This window comes from Hyposmocoma kahamanoa, unplaced genomic scaffold (assembly GCF_003589595.1).
Source record: "Hyposmocoma kahamanoa isolate Upper Pololo Valley unplaced genomic scaffold, ASM358959v1 78, whole genome shotgun sequence".
Lineage (NCBI taxonomy): Eukaryota > Metazoa > Arthropoda > Insecta > Lepidoptera > Cosmopterigidae > Hyposmocoma > Hyposmocoma kahamanoa.
The window spans coordinates 2,082,083-2,103,342 of NW_020653945.1; the positions used below are offsets into that span (position 1 = coordinate 2,082,083).

The window sequence follows — 21,260 nt, forward strand, 5'->3', positions numbered from 1 at the left end:
ATATCGAGTTCATCCCGAGACCAATAAAGTAAATGGTCCGAAACGTTGGATTGTTTGAAAAAAAAAACATTATACGCGATTTAGATAAAAAAAAGTAGTTCCATTTCCTAAATGTTTAATAAATTTCATATTTCAATTGTTCCTTTAAAACTATGAAATAAAAATGAAGTAATTTTTTTCTACTTGAGAAATTTTAATTTGATGTAAATGATAACAATTATGTTAATTGAATATTCCTTCTTAGCGACATATCGCGCGGTCGAGAGCCGCACCCGCTCCCCTGTGTGAACGAAGTAGACGACACGCCCTTGCCGGACGACTTTACGTATATTACCGCGCACGTGACTCCGCAGCCAATCGCCATCGACTGCACTACGCAAAGTCTGCAGGTAAACAAATGAATCTATTAAGGTGGTTTTCCACCTGCGAGGCGAGACGAGACGAGAATTGAAATCTACATTACCACCAAAAATTGCCATTAATAAGAAGAAAAGAATTCGCGTTAGGATTGTGGAGTGAAGATTTAGTGCTGTTCAGTTCATCCAGCTATGAATTCGCGGCTGAAGTAACATGTCCCGTAAATTATTATTATTAAATATGTTAACAGAAGAAGAATCAGATGAAACATCTTTTTTTTTTAAATCTCAAATCATACGTGGGGTACTCCGTTCTCGCGATTGATATTAATAGACAACGCGAGCTCGCGCGACACAGTGCGGGCACTCGCAAATTTTTCCGTTAAAGAGTATAATACTCTATGGAGGCAGCAATACGGTTCAATGTTACATCAACAGAGACTTCAATTCTCGCCTCGCTCATTCTCGTCAATCCAGACTATATCCATTGAAGATGGGCTAAGATAGATTTTGTCACACAAATTTCAATCCTCGTCTCGCCGGTGTAAAACTGAAATTAACTAAATCCTCTCCCCTGCACTCCGCTTTGGTAAACAATGAGATTGTTTCGCTTCTTCACTTCGGTAAACAATAACGACTCATTGTAGACACGTTAGTAATCCATATTAGTCGATCCGCTTAAGTAATGGGCTTTCATCATGAAACCACGAACTCCTATCTCTTCTCCGTTTCGCATGTGTAAACTAACAAGTCTACATTATTACTCCGACTGGCAAATGTCCACAGAGGAAACCACTTTCGAAAGAGTGAATCTCTTTGTCTGTTTGTTGATTTATATGCGATAATAAAAGAATATTTTTCAATGTCGTCGCACAGGGTTGTTCGTGCACGTCCGGGGACTGCACGTCTGGGAACTGCGAGTGCGTGGTCCTGGGCGTTCGTCGGTGGTGGGTCCGTGATCGGCTCAAGCCCGGCTTCCCTTACCACGACCCGCCTATGTTATTCGACTGCAACCAGACCTGCGGCTGTGACGCGGTAAATTTTTTCAGCTCACTTTATTACAATAAATTTAATATATTTAGAATTAATGATAATAATCTACCAGACCACCACACCATCCACCTGGTCTTACTAGAGAATTTTCTATACTATGAGGACCAAAATAACGGCGTTCACTCTGAGGCATTATCCAGGGCATTCCGACCAGAACCAATGTAGAAAAGGTCAGTAGGTTTAGTAGCAGTGGAAGAGTTCGTCTAGGGAAGTACTGCCACATTACCTATTTCTGCCGCCAAGCAGTAATGTCAGCATTATTGTGTTTCGGTTTAGAAGGGTAAGGGCGCTTGTGAAATTACAGGCACATAGGACTTGTCAACTTGTGTCTCGGGGTGACTGACGCAGTGGCAGTGCCCCTCAGATCTTTGCGAATCGTGGTACCATGAGTTTGGACTTAGTTCTAAGGTTAATATTATGGATACCTTCTTTCTTTCTTCTACCAAACGAAATTAAATTGTTACAAGTACATACTTTTAAATTAAAATTGACAAAATGGCTTTTGACACATTGCTTCTGTAGTAATAAAGAATACTTAGAATTTACAAATTCATTACATTAATTAGAAACTGTAGAGACTAAAGAAACATTGAATCCCATTAATATTTGATTATTAACATCTGCTTGCAGGTTGAATACAATGTACCTAATTTTACTTAAGACCTTTGTAATTACTGTATTCTGGCAAATAAACGTATTCTATTCTTAATGAAATTATGTATATTTTTTTTATATTTGCAACAGTCGTCCAGCGATAAATAAAACGTTACGACACAATGAGAACGCGCCCTAACTTTACAGAGGAAGTGCAAGAATACAATAATAAGCCCGCTGTGCGTGCGCGGGTCGCTGTTCATTCGCGCCCAAGTGTTCCGGTGCGGCGGCGCGCGGGGGTGGGGCCTCCGCGCCATGGCGGCCGCGCCGCGGGGCACGCCCGTCGCCACCTACTGCGGGGAGCTGCTCAGTATGGCCGACGCCGACTCCAGGACCATGGACCAGTACATGTTCGCGCTCGACGTCAAGCCGGACCTGCTCGAGGTAGGTGCAAGTCATCGAGTATATAACCTTGATATAGAGACGAAATGTTATTTCATTTGTTTGAAAACTATTCTGCCAAATCATTACGGTGACAACTGCGCTCCGATTGGCCAGCCCTAATTCGAAATAATTGGCGGGTGTCGTTAATTGTTTCACTTCAAAACCACCAGTTTAACTTGAACCTTTGTATAATGGACGAAAATTGCAAAATTACATATGTAACTACCGATGAAAGTTGATTACGTTTGTTTTGTAATTAAATGTTTTGCTCTTTTTCCCACACCACCGAATGCAACAGCCCCCCATAGTTAGAGGTATTATCTTTATTACAATAATAATAATAACGCACACACACAACATAGGCCCGCATTAGTGAAACCCTGTGTCGCGGGTGCCATGGACATACACATAGAAATTACACCCAAACTTACGAAAGAAATAAATGTACGCCATACGAAATATTTCTCCCGGCCCGAGAATCGAACCTGAGACCTCTGCGTGGCAGTCCAACATGGTAACCGTTCGGCCACAGCCATATTGACACAAAGATTGGACAAACAAAAAAACTCTCTCTTAAAGAAAGAAAGAATAATAATAACATCAGGAGTATATTCACAAAAAAATAACAAACGGTTCCACAGGTAGCGGTCTCGTCAGTCGTACGATGAACACCGCGCTAGCCGCACACTGCTCTTATGAAAGAACCTCTCACGTTCGTTCTCAGATCGCTTCGCCTAAATCAAACGCACAACGTCATTTTTGCTCTTATTACATAGACATAATGCGTTTCTTTTCGGTTTAATAAAATACCACTTCGATCACAAAAATCGACGGCGCAACTAGTCACACCCTAGCGCCATCTATCCACAGAGCTAGGTTACTGTAACGAATTGGTTGGTTTCTTTCTTAGCAATGCTCCGAAAAGACGCTCCTTTGCGTGGACGCCGGCCGCTGGGGCGGTGCAGCCCGGTTTATCAACCATAGCTGCAGGCCCAACCTTGCACCAGTACGCGTCTTCACCAACACTAGAGATCTGCGCCTACCTACTGTCACTCTCTTTGCTGCTCGTGACATACGCATTGGAGACGAACTTACGTTAGTATTTGTGCATATGTACAAGGCAAAAATGGAACTTAACGCTGACATCGTGGTAGTTACTGGCAACACTACATACACAATAGCAACACTAGTCATGAATAATGTAGAAAAGAATTTTTAATTTTGGTATTACTTTCTGTATTTATATTTATATTTCGATAATTTATATCTTTCATATTTCGACTGAAGGACTTTTAAGCCAAAATCAAGAATATTTACCTCAATATTTAAAAAAAAGTTATAAATGAATAACCACCACATGCTATAAAATGAAATGGGACTGTTTTTCGAACAAACTCGCAAACAGGTATCAATGAAGACAAATAATTATAAGATCATTGATAAAGACTATACACTGTTGTAAGGGCTAGGCAGTGAGTTCTGTCGTTGGATGTCGAATATTAATTATCGATTTACAGTGCACATCACTAGTACGTGTACTGACCAAAGGGTTTAATTTTAAAATATTCACGAATCGCTAAAAAATAAAAGAAACAAATTGCTAAAATATTACGTCTTTATTTTCACAGATTTGATTACGGAGAAAAATTCTGGTCAGTAAAGTCAAAATGGATGAAATGCGAGTGCGGTACACCCGACTGCAGATACACGGAACAGCAAACAGAGTCGTAATCGACGTGGACGATAATTAATTGAATAAAATTTTGTCAAGATGTGGACAAAGCAGGCGGAGAAATAAAAAAAGTGACGACAGTACTGGAAGATAAGATCGATAAATATTTAAACTAACGCCGTCACGTTGATAACTGCGTGTTACTACCATTATTGGTAGTACTGCATTGACACTAGCGAAATTCTTATCACAGAAAGTTTTAACCAGTACATCTCAGATCTCAAAACACACAGTGCGCCGCAGCCCGCCACGGTTTTCGGACAAACTCACAATAAAATTAGTATTTTTGTGTAACTGTTGTAATTTAAGTTATTTTTAAATAGGCTATAATTTAAATAATAATGATATTGTTATGTATAACAATCGTGAATGTATACAGAATCAGAAGAAAAAATGCATTTTTATTAATCCGTACACTCTTTTTCTATGTGGCTTTAGCTATGTAAGTTTATTTTATAATTCACGCTAAATAAAACTTCAAAAGGCATTTCTAAACGTAGAACATAATAATATGAACCTTCGAAAAGAAATTTTTCAAATTTTTCGGGAATTTCTCCGGGAAAATTTCCACCATTTGAGATTTTTCGGAGAATTACCAGCAGTATATGTATGTATATAAAAAAAGTCGTGCAGTCAAATCTAAGAACAATAAAGGAGTGGAGTCAAGTAAACCCTCAAGGGTAGGCATAAAATTATTTCATAGTCTGTCGTATTCCAGAACTCTACTCAATGGTCAAGTCAGGACTTGAGTATGATTTCAAGCACTACAAATCATACTCAAGTCCTGACTTGGGCATTGAGTAGAGTTCTGGAATACGTCCCTAAGAGCCTTGCGAGCGATTTGAAATTGATGCGACAGCGTACTCGGCAATTTTGTCATAATTTTTTAAATAAATTTTTAACCATTCGTTCTGGTTGGTAAAGGTGTTTTTATATTAAGACTTTTGGCTTGGAACAAAGTCCTTTGAGCCATGTCTTCGTTTAATTATCGGGATACTCAGTATTTTCCATAGTAGTTCTAATACATTATGTTTTCAATTTAACTTAGTTCACTTATATGGGTTTTTTACATAGTCTTTTAAGCGGCGGGAGTCAATATTTATGTTTTCACTTTCACTTAAATCACATTATTTTCTATCACTTTGAACCAATGACCAATAGGTCAATGCTTTGAACAAAAACTTTAATTCGCAATTACTGGAATTTTCAGGATTAGGAACATAGTAGTAACTTTCTTCATCACTATTTCTTTCTTCATTTTTTCTTGATAAATATACTTAAAATAAAAATAATCTTTGTAAAGGCTGTAATTGTAAGTTCAAAAGCCCGCCTAGGCAAAGGTCACGCAAAGGTACGTACAAGGTAAGGGTATAACCATAGATTTACCTATATACTAAATCTATGATCTAGACAGTTATGTAACTTAATGTCGATTTTTCGTTAACTTTATACTTTCTCCAAAATTACCCATGGAATTAACAGCTGATTTTCTGTGACAATAGTATGCATTGCCTTAAGATTTCAAAAGTATTTTTGAATGATAGTAATGTGAAAATATGCAGAATAAAAAAAAACTAATGGTTTTAAGGAAATTTTAAATTTTCTGAAATTACAACTGCATTTTGGAAAACAGACGAAGCTACATTAATAGTAATTTTAGTTACTAAACATGTAGAAATATTTTTATTTTTTGAGTCATAATCATTTTTGTGAATTCTAAGGTTAGTATAAAAATCGCATAAAATTTTAATCATTGGTTTGGAAGGGTTTGGATAAAATTAAAGCGTATCAATTGCTAAGCTTCACTCGAAATATCCAGTTTGACAGGATTTTTGATCACTGTGTATCGTGTTGTTTAATTCCTTTTTTTGAAACGAACAGACCGTTTCCGTACGTCAACAAACAACTGTCAAATTTTCAAAAGTTTCTCAACGGATTTGTGGAATTGGTGTTTCGTAAAAAACGTTTACTTTGTAAATAAATTAAAGTCTTTTGAAAAGTATTCAAAGTAGTATAATATATCTGTAAATGTGCCTAAAGCGAAAACGCTAAAACGTTAAAAACATGAGTGGTAACACAGAACCGACTTCAAACAGTGTGAAATTGGCCCCAATGCCGATGTCGGCATTGTTGGCAAATTTGATGCCCCTGACTCAGTCCCAAAGTCCTGACGACAGCTACACGTCCGCCGACGATAGCGACGACTCCACCGGACTGACTGTAGCTCAAAAATCTCCCCGAAAGCCTGTAAAGAAAGAATTTTCCACGCCCTCCTACAAAGCCACCCAGCCGAAAGAAATTAAAGAATGCTCTTCAGAAAAGAAAGTCGCGCTCAGTGAGCGTAATAAAGAGAACTCCGATAAAATTTGGACGTCAAATCAGACTTATCCAAACAAACAAAGCATTATATCTAACAGTGCACAAAAGATTATAGTTCCAAATCCTTATCCGAGTTCAGAGGTCAAAAAGCGCGGTGTACTGATGACGCACAACAATAACCCGAGAATAATACAAAGCAATATCAGTTCGGCAGTCAAAAAAACACCAGAGATGAAGCCTCCAAGTAGTACAAACAAAATAAAAACTAGTACACCTAAATTTAAGTCTGGCATAAGGAAATTCACACCAGGCTCAGCAAAGAACAGCAATAAGAAGACACAAGCGCAAAACTTAATTCAAAATAGGGATAAAGTGAGATGTGAATTATTTACAAAAAAGGATGATCTAGAAAATAAACCAGAAAATTCACAGTGTCTGGCTCCAGTGCCTGTAACTCCCGTGAACAGGAAACCGTTGCCCACTTCATATGCTGCCACTCCATCTTACCCGCAAGGCCCAATGAGCGGCAGTCACAAAGTGTTGTTTAAGACTACCAGTATAAAAGACAAGAAGTACATGTTTATTAAGAAATTAGGTGTTGGAGGATCAAGCGAAGTTTATAAGGTATGTGAATCTTGTTTATCCTCCTAAGGCCCCATGTGTACATCTAAATGTACATAATATGTGAAGTGATTCAGACCCACACTACATTATGTATATACAATTTTTTTTTTAAATATCAAGTGACAGGACGAACAAGTCATACACCTGGTACTAAACCAGGTCCAGTGCCCATTAAGGACAAGCTCATGTTTAAATCGCAAGCATCTTGCCACGGCGCCCGTTACCCTGAGACATAAGTTGACAAGTCCCCTGTGCCCGTAATTTCATCAGCAGCCTTACCCTTCGAAACTGGAATGCAGTAATGCTCACATTACTGCTTGGTGTCATAAATAGGTAAGGTAGCAGTACTTCCCTGAACCAACTCTTTCATAAGGAGCTCTATGGCTTATGTGTGTTATGTTTATAATGAAAATATTGCATTCAATTTTGCACTATATATACTATGGATCGTATTCTAGAACTCCACTCAATACTCAAGTCAGGACTTGAGTATTGCAGTGAGCACTGAAAATCATACTCAAGGCCTTGCCATTAGGGTGGTATTACCAGTGCTTGAAATCATACTCAAGTCTGCTCAAATCCTGTTTAAAATTTTTTTACAATAAGATTCCGGAGCATATATTAAGTTTATCATTTCCTAAGTTTAAAAACTACATTAAAAATATTTTGATCGAAAAATCATATTACAAAATTGAAGACTACGTGTTAGATAAAGATGTATGGAAAGACGACATGGCTCCAGAATCCACACAAATTTGATTCAAAGTGTATTCCATAGCATTTAAGTTTATTTGAAAAGAGCAATCCCTAGAGTTTCTTGCTCGTTCTTCTCAGGGAGGTCAGCGTAGTGAACGAGCAGTAGCTTAAATGTGACGTTTTCAAGTGTAAATTTATTTTACCTATGGAATAAATAATCTTTGACTTTGACTTTGACTTTGACCTGACTTGAGCATTGAGTAGAGTTCTGGAATACCACCCTATGATTATCATAAAGTAACTAGAAAAGTAAGTTTTTCATACAAAACTGAGGGCATACTTGCTTGGGCCTGCAGCATGTAATTATATGCCCCATCATCTACCTCATTGTCACCTTCCATCAGGTGAGATGGAGGTCAAATGCGCACTTACAACATGTATAAAAGAACCATTCAAAAGTACATTGAGTATTTAATGCTTTTCTCATTCTTCTTTGCTTCCAATTCTTGTAACTTTAGCGACTAATAGTGTAGATAGAGTTACAAGAATTGGAGAGGTTGTGGGTTATATTGTTCTGTATCTAATGGAGCAATAAACATGTTTGATGTAACTCCACTTATGCCATTCCTCTATGAGGGGTTGGCACCCTATTGTCGCACCATATCATTATTATTATTATTATTTAAATAATACACTAGTAGCTCTATGAGCTGATGCGTGTATATCACTGCATTTGTATATTGTTAGTTTTCAAAATGCTTATCAATTGTAGCTTTGAAACTATTCATTACTGTTTCTGGGAGCAAATTCTACAAGTTCGAAATGCAAAGTGGCAAGAAGTGTTTTCTGGGATTGCTAACTCATGGAGGCTTGGTTAGCTTCAGAGAGTCACCTCTCAATTGGCAGTTGTGATTCATTAGGGACATATCCTTCATGTTTTGCACATTATTGTGCCCATTGGGTATTCTGTAAGTCTCTATGAGATCTCATTGTTCATTCGTTGTTCCAAAGTAGTCAATTTTAATTCTTGGAGGCGTTCTTTGAAAGATATGCTTTTTAAGGACTGAACCATTGTTGCTCTCCTCTGAACCTTCTCTCTCGTCTTCTTTACATAAGAATGTCTTTTTTAAAATAGGGACACCAAATTTGAAAAGCATGTTCCAGCATAGGATTATGGATACACAGGATAGAAGTAGGAGGCATATATAAGTTTTGTATCTTTTTATAAATAACTCCTTGCTAATACTGTGAAATGCTTTAATATCGTCGGTTTTGTAGAAAGGGTGAAACTGCCATTTTGAAAAATTTTATACGAGATTATAGAATTTAATTTTATACATATATGAATTTAAATTTATAGGTATGTACTTAAGCTAAAGCTACCACTAATTGTTTGTTTCAGGTGTTAGAAGTAGGGACATCATGCGAGTATGCCGTGAAATGTGTGTATCTGGCCACGGACCATGAGCTGGCGCAGGGCTACATCAACGAGGTGCGGCTATTGAGAGAGCTGCAAGATTCTAACAGGGTTATCAGGCTTTATGACTAGTAAGACATTACATTTTATCTATTGTTTCTCATTTACGCTCAATTTACATTGCTGCAGAATGGAATGGAAGCGAATTATTGTAACGAAATTGTACTTTGCATATTGAACTTTATTTCGATTGAGTGATATACCAATTAGATACGATACGGTAGCTGCGAGAATTCCAGAGACTGGGCGGGAACTCTCCGGAAGACGCGCGACTTGTTTGTCCTATACTGTAGCCAAATTCGATGTAGGAAATGGCAATGAAAACATGATTTTTAGGGTTGTCACCTCAGATTGTTTACAGTCACCTTTTACTATTATCACAATCTCAATATTTTTTTCCGAAATTCTATTAGGTTATTGATATTATTAATCTTGAAATCGGTGGTAAATTTTGTTCAATAGAAGTTTCAAATCGCCATTGTATGAAACCAACTTAAATTTTTTTATAGAACTGTGTCATCCCTACAGATTTTTTTATTTCAAGGGAGAGATTGCAAACATTCGAGTTTGAGTAATAATTCAATTTCATAGTCGGAATTCACCCTGGATGGGATATGCAATAAATTATTATAAAATAAAATCTTACAATTTTGATTTTCATCTTCCTAGCTGAATGTATTAATAGATGTCAAAAACTTAATTATTTTATACATAAATTATATCGAATTATATCGGAAAGGTTAAAAGTCTAACGTGCATTTGGAAAATATTACAGGAGAGCGACTTAAAGTATATTTTTTTAAGAAAAAAATATAATTCTAATTTTATTTGTTATATGGAAAAGGTGAAACATTCTAGGTTTCCACATAACAAATAAATAAATATTCAAATATGTTTAGGTAAGTAAATATATTTAGTATATTTAGGTTTAAGTAGCTGAACATGTGTTATGGAAATCGGAAACAAAGACGGTATCACAAACACCCAGACGCAAGACAATATAGAAAATTTAGTTTTCTACACTGACCGGGCCGGGGATCGAACCCGGGTGCTCAGAGATGGCGACACCATGAAAATCAGTGTGCAAGCCACTCGACCACGGAGGCCGTCATTCGCAAATATATGAGAGTTGTGATTTTTATTCTTAAAAAAAATACTTTAAATCACTACAATATCTACAAAGAAACAGAAAGAAAAAACATAGAAAGCGTTACATACGTTGTTGGTCATACTAGCACCACCTTTATACACATAAATGTGGCAGACGGGTATAAAGTGGAATTCCCTGGCTGCAGACTAGAGTTTGAATGCTATAACTTGAACCTTTGCAAAGCGAGAGTGTATACGCATTATTTAGGTGAGCGTGCTCCATCGCCTACTATCTTTTGCAATAAAAAATCATGAAAACTATTCTCTTCAATACATTTATGTGATTTAAGTAATTTAATCATGTGACAATTCCGTAGTGAATATGACCGGGCAAATCAATTCCTGCGTATGGTATTGGAGGTGGGCGAGACGGACCTGTCGTCGTTTCTGAAAGCGCGCGCGGGCTCGCTTCCGCCTGCGCTCGTGCTGCATTACTGGGAAGAGATGCTCCACTGCGTACACTACATCCATGAACATGGTTGGTGTTATTTTAAGCGAGACCGTTTGTTTTACTGATAGATGGATTTTTTATTATTAAGAAACGTGTGCAAAAAGAAGAACTTAAATCTAAGCTGCTAATAACAAAACCATTTCTGGTTTAACCGTACACATTCACCATCTCGGTAAATAAATTAAAAGTTACAAACTAAACAAATTAAAAAAAACTAACAATCTCTTCCTAAAAAGAAAGAAAATAACATGAGCCCTCAAATTATATTTTTGTAATGTCATTAAAATATCACATTGACGGTTATATATATATATATTATATATATATATATATATATATATAAATAACGAATAATAACGAAGTATTTTAATAACCGGCAATCTATCTCACCACCGCTCTACATGTCTTTCAACCCTGACGTTGGCAAAATCGTCGCGCAAAACGACGGAGCCATAGATACAAAAGTTGAAGTTGAAAGAAGAATACACACAAAAAATAATATTAATAATTACGCTAACGTGACTCATTTGTAATAATAACTAAACTCTTGCTATTTAACATACATACATATACTTCACGCCTTTTTCCCAACGGGGTAGGCAGAGACAACAGTCTTCCACTTGCTACGGTCCTGACACACATCTTTCGCCTCATCAACACGCATCAATGCTTTCATACACGCTCGTCGGTTAAGGGTACTCTTGACCTGGCCCTTCTTTTCTTCTTTTTTAAATTGAGGCCATCCGCCTCAATTTAAAGAAAAATAAAAATAAAAAACAAAAAATGTGGGTAGGTATCAATCCCATCTGCTGTTTCTAGATTAACAATATTGACAGTGCACCAATATGTCACACATTCCAGAGTTAGACAATTTTTTTTGGATCAAATGTGTGTTCAACATACTACATTAACTGCCTCCATGGCCGAACGGTTACCATACTGGACTGCCACGCAGAGGTCCCGGGCCAGAAGAAATATTTGTATGGCCTATATTTATTTCTGTCGTGAATTTGGGTATAATTTGTGGTTGTCAACTCATGAGTGTGTCCATTGCACCCTCGATACAGGGTTTCCATAGTGCCGAGCTATTAGTGTGTGTTAAAAAAAAAAGAAAAGAAAACATAAACACAAGTTGACAAATACATTTCAAACAGGCCATGTACTCTCTTCTCCGTCCGAAACCATTACAGTCAAATTATATACTAAAATAATACTCCACCAACTTAAAAGACGCATGATGCAAATGAAGCTTCATTCTGGACGTTGTGTTTTGATTTGGTCGAGTATTGTTTATTTCGAATGAAACGAAATGACGTTTATTGCAACCATGGTACAAAAATACTTGTAACATGAAATTTTAGAACCACATGGCATGTCAGGGCACAGCAAAATATACTTAAATCTTAAAAATGTATTTCCAATAATTAATATTATGTGTGTTAAAAAACTACTTGGTTACGAACAGGGTACTTAATATGTGCGTAGGTTAAACACAATGAGATCTTTTGTTATATTGCAAGAACTCTGAGACAGAATAGTACGCTTTTTTTATTAGAAGTGACTTTAGATTGGAGGTGAATAAACTGTTTTGACTATTTTTTTATACGAATGGGTATTTTATTATAAATTTGTATTCCTCTGTAGTATGGACCATTTTTAAACATTTCTAGGATCGGTTGTGGGAGTATTAATTTGTCTTTGCGACGTGCACTCTTGTTAAATTCAAATAGACCGAGGTTATTACGAACAAATGTAGCGACTACTAGAAAAAAAAGCACTCCAGACTCGAATATATTTAGTCGTAGTAGGGTTCCATGTTAGAAAGTTCGTACAGAGAAGTACTGCCATCTTGTATAATGTGAGCATTACTGCGTTCCGGTTTTGAAGGGAAAGGGTGCTGGTGAAATTACAGGCACGCTACGCCACTGGTGGTATACGTGATGGAAGAGCAGAATAATAGTTATGGATTCTCTTTTCTCTCTTAATAAGTATTTTTATAGAATGTTAATGTTGTTTATATGTTTTGTATATCTTATTGTAATGTATAGTGTACTCTTTATTGGAGATCCAAATAAATGAATAATAAAATAATAATAATAATAATTGTGAAGTCGCTGGTTAAATAATTAATCGTTCGTCCCGTCACTTGATATTATAAAACAAAATCTTTCCGTAATAGCATCTAAAACCTAACCGAGGCAGCACACGCCTCCTTTGCCTTTAACTATGGAGTTTTTATGAACTGATTTAAATGTTTTGCTCAGGTGTAATCCATGCGGACCTGAAACCGGCGAACTTCCTTCTAGTGAGTGGACGTTTGAAGCTCATTGACTTCGGCATCGCGTCGGCGATCAGCGGTGACGCGACTAGCGTGGTGCGCGCGCAGGCCACGGGGACCTACTCCTACATCAGCCCGGAGGCGCTCATGGGCGGCGCCGGCGGCTACGGCGCCTCTAATGGTGAAGCGCCTATCAAGGTAAACCCCCTGTTGCACTCCCAAATTTCCATTCTACGAACACCTACCAGTGCCGAGGCGTCCATATAACTCGATTCCCAACAGCTTGCCTAACATTTTCCGCGTATTACCAAAAGATTGTACTAAACAGCGCGCATACCCCACCACTTAACAAACGTATTCAAAATATTCACTATAAACGCGTCATAACTTGTCCCATTTCAACCAATCAGCGCGAGGTAAGCCGGCGGATCTACGGGTTCTATTTCATTCATGAAATCTACGCACACAGCAAAAATCCGCTTCATAACATCTAAAGAAATCACGGTCAAGAAGCCGGAATAAAACGGGTTATAGTCGAATAAGTTCACGTAAATTTAAACCTTGTTCCAACAAATTACAGTTTTATCATCATCAACCCTCTCTCGGGTCTCCTTTCAGACGAGGGTTTAGGCCATAGTCCGCCACGCTGGCCTAATGCGGGTTGGGGACTTACAGTTTAATTTGTTTTAATGTCAGAATAGTTGCCAGATGTAAAACTTTCTTAAAATAATGTAACAAAATTATTATAACAGCAAATTAATACAAAATATGGTTAATGTGAATTTTGTAAATCTTAACGATAAATAGTGTTACATACGTATCTATATCTATTTGGGTGTCATGGTAATTCGTAGGTAATTAAAATAACTACAGTTAGCATTCATGAGTTTGTTTACTATCAAACTTTTTTATCGCAACGGGCAGCATAAAATATAGTACATTAAAGACGCAATCAGTCTGTCAACCGTGACCATGAGACCTGTAAAGGGCCCGAAACGTTGGTCTGTTTGAAAAAACAAATATACGCGATTTAAATCCGGAAAAATAGTTTCATTAATGCGTAACAATCGCGAATACCTAAGAACTCGATAAAAATAGTATAAGTAAAAAAAAAACAAAATATTGTTCAAATTTGACAGCGTCAAATAAAAATAAAATTACAATTTCTCCTGGAGAATTCATTATCCACTAAAACGACTTTATATCGGGTATGAAACGATTTCTAACACTTTAGATTTATGGGTAGATGTTCATAGAATCTAGGATCTATTTACTGGCGCGTTTCTCCATGCTAATGCCAGGTTCACGTTTTTCGTTGCTTGCGTTAGCCGAGTACACGGCGTAGAAATCTGCCATCCGCAAAGACGTTCTTGTGTCTTCCGCTTCGTGTCGCGGAGAGACTTGCGCGCATGCGCGGCGCCTTGCTTTTGTTTGGGTTGTCGACACTTCCGAACCGGCTGCTGCTCTGTGATTGGCCAGTGGTGCTGTGCTCCGCAAACGTTCCTTGTTGCTTGCGTGGAAATATCAAGCTTGCTAGATATCAAACTATCAAAGAAATCCAACGCAATGTATAACTCATATCAAAATTCACATTCAAATTCATTTATTCAGATAACTAGGATCCATAAGTGTTATCATATATAGGACTCTTTCTTTCTATATATAAGGCATAATTCCGTACGATGGGTAACGGATTTAAATATTTCCAAGTTTCGCAATGCTCGGCCCCCGCTTGTCCATCGCTCGTAAGTACAAGGAAAAAAAGGAAGTAAATTAATTTAATAATTATGTTTTGTCTAGATCTCATTTCGGTCGGACGTGTGGTCATTGGGGTGCATTCTGTACAGCATGGTGTACGGGCGCACGCCCTTCGGACACATCCCTAACCTGGCCAAGTTAGCTGCCATACTCGATCCTAATCATCGGATTGAATACCCGCCTGTGCAGCGTGAGTACACTTAAATGATAAAAAAATTCAAGTTCTTCAGTCGTAATATTAGAGATAACAAATTTAGAAAGTAATGTAAAATAGTATTAGCATATTAGAATTACACCTTTAATAATAACGCACACACTCAACATAGCCCCGCACTTGGGAAACCCTGAGTCGCGAGTGCCATGGACACACACATTGACAACCGCAAATTACACCCCGAGATAAATAGATGTAGGCCATATAAATATTTCTCCCGGCCCGGGAATCGAACCTGTAGTTGAATTCCCTGTGAAAGTGTTTGTGCAGAGACGTACTGCCATCTTACCTATTTCTGCCGCCGAGCAGTAATGTGAGCTTTACTGTGTTTCGGCTTTGAAGGGTAAGGGTGCTGGTGAAATTACAGGCAGGCACATGGGACTTGTCTTAGGATAACAGGCGTAGCGGCAGTGTACCTCAGATCTTTGCGATTTAAAGCTCTGAGTGGCACTGCAACTGCTTTGGACAGGCGTGTCGCTTGACAGTCACAGTGTCGCAGGCGCACGTATTTAGTATTATTTAAAAAAAAGTCCCACCTAGTGTAGGGTTGTAAATATACTTATAGTCTGTCTCTTTTGAAGACGGAGTAAAATGACAGTTCATTGCGTAAAAGTGGTGCCCGCTTGCGAGCAGCTAGAGATTGCAATCGATAAATATTCTGTCGACTATCGATTGAATATTGGTCACGCTTATGGAATAATTAGCCGAACTTGTTTCATTTGAATCATCCTCGACTCATTATTCATCCAATTACAGAGCACAAGTTCATTTGAATTGTGAATTTTTATAAGTTCATACATACATAAACTGTATTTAGGGTCGAAACACAAAACTGCGAATTGCTGCGATGCGATTTCGTGCGGCGGGCATGCGCGATGCGGAGCAATTCGCAAATTCTTGCGACGCGTCGTGTCGTGCGACGTCGCATCTCAGTTTTGTGTTTCGACCCTTAGAACTATGTTTATGAATAATACAATGAGGAGACATAATTTAAAATTTTTAATTTAAATTCAATATGCATGCAGTCAATGCGTGAAATAGAGATGTCGGATTTCATTCTAGCCTTGAAAAGCCCCAAATTTTTTTCTATCTGCAGACCTCCCTCCATCACTAATATCGGCGCTCAAATGGTGCTTAACATACAACGCACGGCAGCGACCTACAGTTCGTGAACTGCTGGCCATTCCGTACTTGCAGCCGCAGCTCCAACCCTCGCCGCAGCCAAAGCTGCCGCAAGCCGTGATCGAGAAGCTGCAAGTCGCGCTCACGCCACAAGAGTACAAACTTGTCCTACAAAGATTGCTGACGTAGAATAATTTGTAATATTTGTTGAGGTGAAATTATTGGAGTTTTCCATGTAATACTCGGTGAATTAAGGTGTCTGTGTGTAGTGGTTAAATTCACTAAGTTCCAAATGGTGCCCTTGAACTGATAAGTAGGATGCTTGACTAGTTGTATCTTGTGTACCCGCTTGTTGTTCTGTAAGGGTGCGTATAGATCTGGCGAATGGGTTGCAAATGCACCTGTTTGCTAAAGGCTCGCGAACTGCGCACGTGCACTACGTAGTCCGATCTGTTCGCGCGCCACATATACTAGCTGCACGCAAGCAGCACGCATGCAGTACATTCGCCAGATCTGTACGCACCCCAACTATCGTATATGTGTATATAAATTCTGAAAAACAAGATTCGGTTTTTGTGTACAGACACATACCGCTGGTTTGTTTGTGCAATTTGTATATGTTTGACGTTAACGACTCATAATATTTTTTTCAAACTCTGAAATTATTTATTTAAGAGCTTCGGTTTATACAGCCAAAGACAATTCATTTTGCAACTGAAAAATGCGTATCTGTCAAGTACTATTTTTTAATTGAGACACGTATTAAAAGAGCTTTTATGTCCGATATTAAATGTGTATCGTCAAAGTAGTCACTCGGATTTCAAGCTCTCTTATATTTATAAGATTACAATCACTTGACTAAGCTGTTTCCACACTACTATGTTATTAACGCGTAATCGGCTCGAGCCCGTCAGAAAAAGCTTTTAAGTCCGTGGAATAATAGCGAAAAACACGTAGCGCGTTTCGCTTCCATCCTATTACATGGAAAAATCCTAAGAGAAAGTTTTTTCAGACCGACTTAATGTAATACCGTAACAAGAAATGTGGTGACTGATTAAGGAATCAGGACTTAATAGAGCCGAGTGACGTTTATTAATAAGTGGATATTTTGGCAACAATCAATGAGTAATCGTGGGTACTCAATACTTACTTAATAAGAAAGACTGTTGACTTCATTAAAACCTTAATATTAGACTTTGTACTTGTGACAGGACGAACAAGTCGTGCACCTGGTGGTAAACGACACGCCTATCCGCAACAGTTGCAGTGCCACTCGGAGCTAAAGATCTTAGAGGCTCAGCCATTGCGCCACTCTGAGACATAAGTTGACAAGTCCCATGTGCCTGTAATTTCACCAGCTTCCTTACCCTTCTAAACCGGAACGCAGTAACGCTCATATTACCGCTTAGCGGCAGAAAAGAAGGTGGCATTACTTCCCTGGACGAACTCTTTCACAAGGAGCTCTGCAGGCTTAAATAATGTATATAATATAATTATGTAGTCCGTCTTTTTTGAAGATGGAGTAAATTGACAGTTTATTACGCAAAAGTGTTGCCCGCTTGCGAGCTAGTGATTGCAGTCGATAAATATTCTGTCGACTGTCGACTGAATGTCGGTTACGCTTATGCATTGTTGCATATTTACATAATTGTCCTTGTTTCCCCATTTTTCGTCCAACTGCTGGACACAAGTTCATTTGAATTGTCAATTTTTGTAAGTTCATATTATTATATACAAGCACTGCATTTAGAACTATATCTATTAAAAATGCAAAGAGGAGAGATATTTTAAAATATAGATAAACAAATCCGCCTGTTATTATTAAAATGAATATGAATAAAAATTTATTTCGATACTATTAGTACAACTGTCAAAATAACAATGAAGAAGGCAATAACGCAATGAGCAGTCATTAGCACGTATTCACAGTTTAGAAATTTTTGGCAAAATTTTACCTCCTGTCACAATCTATCGATAAAACTGTCGACAACTACATGACTATTTACAATTGTATGAAAACTGGCAACCTTGCAAATGTCATTTTACTCCGTCTTCAAAGAAAACACTACAGTTGTTACGACTATGGCTGACTGATAACCAGTGGTCAGATATTCGGATGCTTATTTGCCTACAATTTGGTTGCTCGCTAACATATTTAGATTGCACTTTGTTATTGAAAAAATCCCGCGATACCGGGATTGACTAAATTCTTTAGATCGACCCGTTGCTGGGGCTATTGCTCTTCCAACTGAGCTGCGGAACGAGTTAACAATCTTTACAAGTTATCTATGTGCCCGTTGTAGGACTTTTATCTCTGAGAAATTTGTCTTTCGTAGATCTCACAGGTCTTCAGTAATAACAACGAACTGGTGAAGTATTTTCACAATAAATATGAATATCATGTTATTTGTTTTAAGTTAACATCGTGAAAAATGTAAATTAAAACTAAATTTTTAATGTTTAATGCCAGAAGTTGCATTAAACATTAAAAATTTAGTTTTAATATTATTTACAGTAAGAATCATAATTAGATGTCCAGAATGTGAACAAAGAGGATAACTAATGGTATATATAATAAATTAAATGGTAGTTTCCCGTTTTCGAGGAAAATAAATATTTAGAACTCTTTTCAAATTATAATCTGATAAAACTTGGAACAATTCAGATTTTGCAATGTATATTCTGCCCTGCTAAGCCGAAAGGCGCTAACTCTGAGATATACTCCCTTTTAGTTTTTTTTTTTACCATTCAATAGCTATAATAATTTTGCATCTAATGGTATAATAGAAATAGCGCTATCTAACTTAAAACATTTAAAAAACCACTAAGAAGTATTTTGATATCTCATTTTTTTCTTATATTACTTATGGATTTGGCGGCTTTCTTTATAATCAAAATAGCGGTATCTCACAATATACATAGGTATAATGGTACAATTTATGGATAATTTAGGTATGTCAATAAATCTATTAGTCAAAAATACGTACAAAATAAGTTTTGACATCTTCAAAAAGATTTATTTTTGAAGGTGCTTAAATACAATTTACAAACAGTTGATTTTCTCAAAACTTACTCTGATTGAGATAGCGCTTTTCGGCTTATCCGGGCAATTTATTTAATTTCGTTTAATCAAATAATTATAATAAAAGACTATATTATAATATAATAATAACGCACACACTCAACATAGCCCCGCACTAGGGAAACCCTGTGTCGCGGGTGCCATGGACACACACATAGACAACCACAAATTACACCCAAACTCACGAGAGAAATAAATGTAGGCCATACAAATATTTCGCCCGGCCCGGGAATCGAACCTGGGACCTCTGCGTGGCAGTCCGGCATGGTAACCGTTCGGCCACGGAGGCAGTTGAAGCATATTGAAGGTCGTAAATAATTTTATGACACTGGTAACTCAATCGGGGTCTAAAACATTTTTTGTGCCGACATTTTGTCGTGCCATAGATGTAATTCGTGGTTCGTTTCTCGAATGGTTCAAATGGTTCAAAGTATAAGGTTTAGCGTACCTGCCTTCACACTTTGACCAGGACATTTCATGACATTCCTTTCTTTGCATTTTGGACTTCTAATTATAATTCATGCAATAGTTGAAACCATTGTGCCATGGTTTTAAGTTTGAAACTTCTAGCTGTTCATAGTACTGATATTCAGTTGTCATATTGGTCACCACCAGTAAAATTTATAGTGAGTCAAAATCAGAAACATCACGATATTTCGGTATATCGGGATTTAAAAGAAAAAAAAGATATTTAAAGTAGCCTGCTTCCATACTTTGGTAGCATTCATGTGAAAAAATAAACTTTAGGTACAAGAATATCTGACCACTACCTACTGCTAACAGGCTAAATTCCAAAACGACGCTAAAATTAAGTAGGTATAGGTTGTATACGTAATTAGTACATAATTTTATATGAAAACTCAATCTTAATTGGATAGTGTACTTTTTAAAATAAATGTAACTTATGAACTGTTAATATAGACATTATGATCAAATATACATACATATGATAGTAAAAATAAATATGGAATATGTTAAGATAGCAGTTTTAATGAAAACCAGATTAAAATAAATACGTTTATTTAAATTATATATAAGATTTATAAGGAGTACAAAAAATAAATAGAAATCTTAGCACAGCGTATAACACTGATAAATAGTGATTGGGGACAATGTTGTCCTTTAAATCTTACTTAGCAAAACAAAGCAGCTTTTAGACTTTGAAATATTTTCTATCGAAAGCTGAAGGTCAGGGCTCGAAGAAAGAGCTTCTTATTCCTCTGCTAATCAGAGAAAAGGAATTCTCATAGCTGCTATGGCAAGCTACTCGAGTAGCAACAACAATGACGCAGCCGCGCGATTGGCGTTAAGCATTTAACGCTTCGCATGCTTCTTCCAGAACCCAAAACATCAGCTTTGACAACTTCTCGAATGACTATCTAATATTCAAATGCAAGACAGTCGTATTTGAAATTGGAATAGATTTATACTTGTGAAAGAGATAAGTTTATCTGTAGCAGCGCCTGCCCGTGGCATATTGCCCGTACCTTATTCCGTAAGTTAGGTGGGGGTAGTGACGTTACATAAATAAAAGCAAGAGTTTAGTTGGTGTGGTTTAATGCTTAAATTAGGCAGTATGTCGCGGGCAGCCGCGGCGGGCTGACGTGCTTAGTTCTGGAAGAGGGTGCGTGTGAAGTCGATATAGTCGAGCGCGTTGGTGATCGGCCGCTCCGTCTTCGGTTCTACGTAAGGTTTCATTCGAGCCACGCAGTAATCCGCCATCTCCTTCGTCAGGTTCTGTCAAATTGAACAAAAATTTGGGTGTCAGTTTGTAAATGACGTGATTTTTAGAGTCTACTGCTTCAAATTTTACGACCTTTTACTACGTAGTAACTCAGTTATTTGTCGAGGTAAATTTGGAGGGCCGTAGATAGTGGTTTTACCGAAGAAATTAAGAAAACGTTTAAATAT

At 37.5% G+C, this 21,260-nt stretch overlaps 3 protein-coding genes across 5 annotated transcripts in view; 2 read left to right on the forward strand and 1 right to left on the reverse strand.

Moving 5' to 3' along the window:
- LOC113233242 (histone-lysine N-methyltransferase EHMT2-like) overlaps positions 1-4,559 on the forward strand; it is a 5,067-nt gene extending 508 nt beyond the window's left edge. Inside the window, exons 3-7 of the mRNA XM_026468284.1 lie at positions 245-389; positions 1,233-1,391; positions 2,211-2,447; positions 3,358-3,542; positions 4,076-4,559. Of these exons, the coding sequence (XP_026324069.1) occupies positions 245-389; positions 1,233-1,391; positions 2,211-2,447; positions 3,358-3,542; positions 4,076-4,178 (829 nt within the window). The 3' untranslated portion in view covers positions 4,179-4,559. The remainder of the gene's footprint in view (positions 1-244; positions 390-1,232; positions 1,392-2,210; positions 2,448-3,357; positions 3,543-4,075) is intronic.
- A 1,684-nt stretch (positions 4,560-6,243) lies between these two features.
- On the forward strand, positions 6,244-17,677 carry LOC113233137 (dual specificity protein kinase Ttk-like). 2 transcript variants are annotated; one of them, XM_026468143.1, is made up of 6 exons: positions 6,244-7,122; positions 9,221-9,366; positions 10,762-10,922; positions 13,160-13,371; positions 14,974-15,121; positions 16,242-17,677. In XM_026468143.1, the coding sequence occupies exons 1-6, from the start codon at positions 6,244-6,246 to the stop codon at positions 16,454-16,456; spliced, it is 1,761 nt and encodes a 586-aa protein (XP_026323928.1). In that variant the 3' UTR covers positions 16,457-17,677. The 2 variants fall into 2 exon arrangements, with proteins under 2 accessions (XP_026323928.1, XP_026323929.1); XM_026468144.1 differs by lacking the exon at positions 14,974-15,121 and having other exon boundaries at positions 16,242-16,389.
- Positions 17,678-20,397: 2,720 nt separating this feature from the next.
- Positions 20,398-21,260, reverse strand: part of LOC113233231 (spectrin alpha chain) — a 46,367-nt gene continuing 45,504 nt past the window's right edge. For both annotated transcript variants that reach the window (XM_026468271.1, XM_026468270.1), the window contains one exon: positions 20,398-21,086. In XM_026468271.1, coding sequence (XP_026324056.1) covers positions 20,958-21,086 — 129 coding nt within the window. In that variant the 3' untranslated portion in view covers positions 20,398-20,957. The remainder of the gene's footprint in view (positions 21,087-21,260) is intronic.